The sequence below is a fragment of the Hevea brasiliensis genome, unplaced genomic scaffold, assembly GCF_030052815.1.
Source record: "Hevea brasiliensis isolate MT/VB/25A 57/8 unplaced genomic scaffold, ASM3005281v1 Scaf1, whole genome shotgun sequence".
Lineage (NCBI taxonomy): Eukaryota > Viridiplantae > Streptophyta > Magnoliopsida > Malpighiales > Euphorbiaceae > Hevea > Hevea brasiliensis.
The window spans coordinates 2,376,721-2,384,638 of NW_026614585.1; the positions used below are offsets into that span (position 1 = coordinate 2,376,721).

Below are 7,918 nucleotides of genomic sequence, written 5' to 3' on the forward strand. Positions count from 1 at the left end.
AAGGCCTAGTTTCATTTGCCCTAGTAGCAATGGTGAATTGGTCCATATAATGGTGAACTAACACATCAAGTCAATACTTTTTAGACTTGTATGCTTTTTCCAGCTCCTTGATTGTGGTATAGTCATTCTTACTTAGAATCTATTTCTCCTCATGTTTACTGGGTTTAGGTGTCCAATACAGGGAAAAGCATTCCCAATGCCAACCCTCCTCTGTGGTGAGCATAAAGAACCTTCTCGTCCATCATTTCAAGGAGGACATGAAACAACCCAAATCAAGGACCATTACCAATGCTAGGGATCGAGTCAGCTTAATGTGACAAAACTCGTAACAAGCCTCAAACCTGTGAAACATACATACATTACCATTTTAACATATATCAAACTATTACACTTTAGCCTTGTCATCCATACATAAACATCATTATACTTTAAACAATTATTACATTTTTCTTAAGTTACTAACACAGTACTATCCATTCAAAAGTTATATGTCCACCTACCCATACATCATACCCTCAAGCCCGATCCTATAAAATTGGACCCTACAGTATTATACAAGGTCTTAAAACTTTATACATAGCATAACCATCCTATTCTAGCGCCTTAGGAACCATGAAATTAGGTTTTAGAACCTTAGAATCAAAGGAGAAATAAGTGGGCAGAACCAAGTTCAACTGCCAGAGTCTTGGGTTTCAGCTGTCGAACCTTGGAACAACAGGCACTCAATTTTGGGTAGTAGTCGCTGCGACTGCTAAAGTCTAAGACTTTGGATGCTGAACCTAGAAAACTTTTAGATTTTCCAAGAAAATGCAAGCTTCGGTTGTAGAACCTTTAGCTTTTGGCAGCCGAACCTGGAAATTTCTAGAATTCCCAAGTGGAAAACCTGTAGATCTCTTCTCTCAAAAGCCTTAAAACTCATTTCAAAGTTTCCAAACACAATCTCATCACATATACACATCTCTAGTGTCTAGAATAACTAGAAAATATGCTTAAAACCCACATATATTCATCAAAACAAATTCTATGTTTCCCCCAAACCCACATGCATAAACTTCACCAAAAACTTAACTTAAAACAACTTTTCATGAAATTAAAGCTTTAGAAACCTAATTCCTCATCAACTTTCTTAGATCTATCTATTAGATCAAGAAGAAAAGAAGGTTACCTCTTTTCTTGAAGCTTAAAGGTGAGAGAACCAAAGCCTCAAAGCTTGAATCTACTCTTCCATACTTCTAAATGGAAAAATCCACCTCTAGATCTTCAAAACTTAAGGAAATCTCTTCAAAAAGCTCCTTGTATACCCTAAAAGTTGAGAGAGAGAGAGAGAGAGAGAGAGAGAGAGAGAGAGAGAGAGAGAGAAACCTAAATATTTTGGGTAGGAAATGAGTTGAGATACCTTTTATACCCTCTTTGTTAAGGAACTTTCAGCTGCCAAAACCGATTCTGCCCAAATGGGCATCTAAACCAAAAAGGGACTTCAGCTGCCGAAAGTCGATCTTTGGTTGCCGAAGTTCCTTCTACCCAAAACAACTTTTTTAAAACTTTTAAAGAACAAAAACCTTAAAACATTTTTCATTCTTAAATACATTTTAAACACACATACATAAACATATCCTCATCTTTTATTGCCACTCTCTTGTTGAAGTCTTACTATTCACCAAAATATTTTATCAAAGACACATATTTTGATATTAAAAAATAGCGGGAGTTACATTCTCTCCCCCCCCCCCCCTCCCCCCAAGATCCAAGAACATTTATCCTCGAATGTTAAAATAAACATAACATACAGAACATACCTAGAAAAGGTGGGGATATTGTTATATCATGGAAGCACGGGTTTCCCATGTACACTCTTCCATTTTGTAGCGTTTCCATAACACCTTCACCATAGGTATCTCCTTATTCCTTAGCTTCCTTACTTGAGTCTCTACAATCTGAACAGGTTGTTCAACATAAGAAAGATCTTTTGAAATTTTCATGTCTAGTTCACTTATAACCTTGTTCAGATCTGACACAAACTTCCTCAACATAGAAACATGGACCACCGGATGTATTCTCTCCATTTTTTGTGGCAAAGCTAACTTGTCAGACACATTTTTAACCTTTTGCAGCACTTCATATGGTCCAATGTACCTTGGAGCTAGCTTGCCCCTTTTTCTAAATCGAACAACACCCTTCATTGGAGATACCTTCAAAAGAACCATGTCACCCTCTTGAGAAACCACTTCTCTTCCATGGAGATCTACATAACTCTTTTGTCTACTAACTGCTATCTTTAACTTTGCCCTAATTAAGAGCATGGCTTAATTAGTGACTTCCACAGGTTCCATTCTTGCTAAGGCTTTTTCACCAACTTCTTTCCAAAACACAGAAGACCTAAACTTTCGCCCATTTAGAGCTTTTTATGGTGCTAAATGCTAGAGTGATAGTTGTTGTTGTATGCAAACTCAGCCAGGGGAAGGTACTTTTTCCATGACCCACCAAACTCAAGTACACACATTCTTAGCATATCCTCCAAAGTCTATATGGTCCTTTCTGACTATCCATCTATTTGAGGGTGAAAGACTGTGCTGAAGTCTAACCTAGTGCCTAACTCATTTTAAAGATAGTGCCAAAACCTTGATGTGAACCATGATCCTCTGTTGAAGACTATTGTCACTGCAGCACCATGCAACCTTGTTATCTTCACCACGTATCCATGAGCCAACTTATCTATAGAGTAGTTAGCTCTAATAGGAATGAAGTAAGCTGTCTTGGTCAACCTGTCCACTATGATCCATATCGAGTCATGTTTGTTTGAGGTAACTAGTAACCCCACAACAAAGTCCATGGCCACATTTTCCCATTTTCACTCTAGAATGGGTAGTGGGTTAAGCATTCCTACTAGCTTCTGATACTCTAGCTTCACTCTCTAACAAACCTCACAAATAGTCACAAACTGTGCAATCTCCTTTTTTATGGAAGGCCACCAATACACCTTCTTTAAGTCCTGATACATTTTGATGGCTCCAAAGTGCACACTATACTTAGCATTATGAGCTTCTCTCATAATGTCTCCCTTGAGTTAGGTGTCATTTTGTATACACAACCTGTTGCCATACCTTAATACTTCTTTTCCATCAAAATGGAACTCACTTATCTTACCTTTCTGTACCAATTTTGCTATTTTTACCAACTCAAGTTTTTCATGTTATTTTTCTGCTATTTGTCTTAAGTACACTAGTGTCGCCTTCATCTGAGCTATCCAGGTACCCTTAGCTGATAACTCTAGCTGCAACCTTTTTCTAATCAGCTAGCATAACTCCTTTAAAATGGGCTATCTTTCTACAAACATATATGCCATACTGCTAAATGATTTTTAGCTGAGGGCATCTACTGTAACATTTGCCTTTCCTGGATGGTAGTAAATTATACAGTTATAGTCACTTAACAGTTTTACTCATCTTCTTTTTCTGAGATTCAGCTCTTTCTGCTTGAAAAGGTACTAGAGACTCCTGTGGTCTGTGAAGATCTTGCATTTTGCTCCATAAAGATAATGTCTCTACATCTTTAGAGCAAAAGCCACGGCTGCCATTTCTAAGTCATGAGTGGGATAATTAGCTTCATGCTTCTTCAACTATTTTGAAGCATAATCTATTGCTTTTCCCTTTTGCATGAGAACACATCCCAAACCCACTTTGGAGGCATCACAGTAGACAATGAAATCTTCATTGGTTGAAGCCAAAGCTAGTACTAGTGCTAAAATTAGGCACTTCTGAAGCTTCTGAAATCTCTCTTCATATTCTTCACTCCATTTAAACTTCCTATTCTTTTGAGTTAACCTAGTCATTGGAATAGCTATCTTAAAGAAATCAGGTACAAATAGCTAGCCAAACCTAGGAAACTCTTGATCTCTGTCACTATGGTTGGCCTTGGACAATCTGCTACTACTTCTACCTTCTTAAGATCCATTTTGATTCCATTCTTTAACACTATATGCCCTGAGAAGGATATACTCTTTAGCCAGAACTCATACTTGGAGAACTTGCCATACAACTGATGCTCCCTCAGTGTCTGAAGAACTATTCTTAGATGTTGTGCATGCTCTTCTAGACTTCTGAAATACACTAAAATGTCATCAATAAAGACGATTACAAAGTGATCCAGATACTATTTAAATACCCTATTCATGAGATCCACAAATGTAGCTAGGGCATTTGTTAACCCAAATGGCATCATAAGGAACTCATAATGTTCGTACTTGGTTTGAAATGTAGTTTTTGGAATGTTTGACTACTTAATCATCAACTGGTGTTATCCAGACCTCAAATTTATCTTAGCTCTAACCAGCTGATTAAATAAATTTTCGATACAGGGTAAAGGGTACTTATTCTTTGTAGTGACCTTATTCAACTGTCTATAATCAATGCACAACCTCATGGATACATCCTTCTTCTCTACAAATAGTACTGGAGCACCCCAAGGAGAAGTACTCAGTCTGCTGAATCCCTTATCCACTAATTCCTGTAGTTATTCCTTTAGTTCTTTTAGCTCTACAGCAGCCATCCTTTGAGGAGAAATAGATATGGGTCTAATACTAGGCACTAAATCAATTTCAAAATCTATCTCCTTTTCAGGTAGCAAACTGGATAGTTCCTCAGGGAACACATCTGAAAACTCTCTTACTATAGGAACTAATTCCAGTCTACTTCTATTCTCCATAACTTCTCTAACATGAGCTAAAAACCCTCTACATCCTTTTTGGAGCATCTTACTAGCTTGTATTATGGAGATCATCCCCTTCACTACTAATGTTTGATCTCCCTAAAGACCCTTAGGAACCATAAAATTAGGCTTTGGAACCTTGAAATCAAAGGAGAAACTAAGTGGGCAGAGCCAAGTTCGGCTACTAAAGTCTTGGGTTTCAACTGTCGAACCTTGAAACATTAGGTACACAATTTTAAATAGTAGCCACTACAACTATTGAAGTCTAGGACTTTAGCTGCCAAACCTGAAAAACTTCTAGATTTTCCAAGAAAATGCAAGTTTCGACTGTCAAACCTTTGGCTTTTGGCAATCGAATCTAGAAATTTCTAGAATTTCCAAGTTGAAAACCTATAGATCTCTTCCCCCAAAAGCCTCAAAACTTATTTCAAAGTTTCAAAACACAATCTCATCATATGTACACATCTCTAGGGCATAGAACAACTAGAAAACATGCTTAAAACCCATATACATTCATCAAAACTCAAATCCTAGGCTTCCCCCAAACCCATATGCATAAACTTCATCAAAAACTTAACTTAAAATAACTTTTCATGACACCTAATTCCTCATCAACTCTCTTAGATCTATCTATTAGATTAAGAAGAAAAGAAGATTACCTCTTTTCTTGGAGTTTAGAGGTGAGAGAACCAAAGCCTCAAAGCTTGAATATACTCTTCCACACTTCCAAATGGAAGAATGCACCTCTAGATCTTCAAAACTCATGGAAATCTCTTTAAAAAGCTCCTTGTATGTCCCAAAAGTTGTGAGAGAGAGAGAGAGAGAGAGAGAGAGAGAGAGAAAAGAAAGAAGCCTAAGTATTTTGGGTAGGAAATGAGCTGAGATCCCTTTTATACCCTCTCTATCAAGGGACTTTTGGCTGCTAAAAGTTTAACTTTTAATTGCTAGAATCAATTCTACCCAAATGGACATCTGAACCAGAAAGAGACTTCGACTGTTGAAAGTTTGTCTTTCAACTGCCAAAGTTCCTTCTGCATAAAATAACTTCTTTAAAACTTTTATAAGAACAAAACCCTTAAAACATTTTTCATTCTTAAATATATTTTAAACACACATACATGAACATATTCTCACCTCTTACCACCACTCTCTTGTCAGTGAAGTCTCACTCACCACCAGAATATTCCATCAAGGATAGATATTCTAACATTTGAAAATGGAAGGTGTTATAAGATGGAATCCTAGTAAAAAGTGAAAAACTAGATTTGGCAGTAAAGTAATAGAAGTTAGCATTCTCACATGAGAAGAATTTGTGGAAATTCTGGAACACCTTAGCTATGGCAAAAAAGTTCTTCTCTCAATAAACCATAAGAAACACCACAATGCTTGCCAGCTATTTGGATGAAGCTGGGAAAGAGAAACATTATAAAATTGAAGAACCTCAATAAAGAACAGACTTAGAGGAAATAAAACTCTAGCCTTAAGCTGCTTTTCATAGACCATAATAGAGTTATCCCCAACAATTATGTCATTCACCCTTATGTGTTCTTTCATCCTATAAGTGAGCATATAGGCAGCAGATGGTGCTTTTCCATTATCTCTTGAATCTCGTTCCTTCATAACACATTGCATAGCATACCAACTCTGGAAGCCCTTTTGACAAACGTTCATCCCTTTTGGCTATAACGGGGAGCTATAAGCCCAAAGCCTAATAGACCAAAAGGGTTGGGCCCCACAACTTATTTTTCTCTCTCGATAACCTCTATCGCAACCTTCGTTTATTCTACAAGTTTCTAAGAAGTTTCCTCTTCAGCCAGTAGTGCCTCTCGCGGTGGAGTAGCTAGGTCAAATGAATCATCAGTTGTGTTTTGACCCAAGTTTAGGGTTTGAGCATCCATTAGAGGTTAAAAGAAGGGGAAAAGAGTGTAAAAGGGCAAATAAATAAAAGGATTAATTTAGAGCAGATGCCCACGGATGATAAATGTAGCCAAAGTCTTCAATGAAAAAGATAAAACAAATGAGAAGGAAAGCAAGAAGAAATCAGATAGGGCAAGATACGAAAATGTAATAGGGTTTGGTGTCTTGTATATATAACAGAAACCATAAATGCAAAAACCCTTAAAATGCTAAACAAGGCACTTGGAGAATCACACTGACATGATTAGTACACGACCCTCCAAGCAACAAGATATTTCAAAACTTTTCAAATCTCACCTCTCGTCTTGTGACACCTAAACAACAAGTAAAGAAGATGATCAGCACAAAATAACAAATATCAACAAGCCTAGAGATTCAGATACTCGTAAGGGGACTAATGATATCACAACCACTAAAATAATACCAACAGATTAGTAGCAAATATCCGAGTAAAAGGGAAATGGACAATCCAATCTAGATGATACCCATACACTCAAATAATAGAGTTACAGTGCTCAAAATGTTCAGTATGCTATGAATTGGTTAAGCAATTTGTTTAGTTATTTGGATTCTGATGAGAGTTGCAATGCATTAACGTCAATGTGGAGCATATGGAATAGCAGAATAAGAAGGCATGGCAGCAAGTTGCTCTCAAACCTCAGCAGGTTGCCTTGAATGCCGTTCATTTCCTGCTGTAGTGGAGAGATGCACAGTAGCTGCAAATTTTAGCTCCTCAACCTGGTGTTCAAGTCCAATAGGCTCTCCTAAAGTGGGGAGATTGAAATGCAATTTTGATGCTGCTTATAGTGCTCAAAATAGTAGAGTGGGGTTAGGATGGATTGTTAAGAATGATGCAAGGAAGCTTGTGGCTACACAGATGAAGGCTAAAGATGGTATCATGAATTCTTTGCAAGCAGAAGTTATGAGCTTTCGAGAAGCTTTGAGTTGGTTAAAGGAAAAAAGTGTGGAGGGACGTTGATTTTGAATCGGATGCTATGCTCCTTGTGCAAGTCGTCATATTAAGGAATCAAGACCTTTCTTATGTTGACATAGTGATTGAAGACTGACAGCTTTTACTAAAGGAAAATCCTAATTTTTCCTTCAATTTTATTAAAAAAGTCAGTGAACTAAACAACCCATGCTATAGCTAAAGCTGCTATTTCTATTTCTGATTATTTAGAATGGAGAGATTTAACTCCAGCTCTTCTTGAGGATGTAATCCATTTTTATATGAGTTAATGAAAATCCTCTTTTTCTCAAAAAAGTAGCCAGTGAATGAAATACAAAATGTTTTGCA

The 7,918-nt window shown here is 37.2% G+C and overlaps 1 protein-coding gene across 1 annotated transcript; it reads right to left on the reverse strand.

Annotated features, from left to right (window-relative positions):
- Positions 1-1,817: 1,817 nt before the first annotated feature.
- Positions 1,818-2,830, reverse strand: LOC131176352 (uncharacterized). Its single transcript, XM_058141440.1, has 2 exons — positions 2,619-2,830; positions 1,818-2,286 (listed from the first exon to the last, which is right to left on the reverse strand). The coding sequence occupies exons 1-2, from the start codon at positions 2,828-2,830 to the stop codon at positions 1,818-1,820; spliced, it is 681 nt and encodes a 226-aa protein (XP_057997423.1).
- Between the last annotated feature and the right edge of the window lie 5,088 nt (positions 2,831-7,918).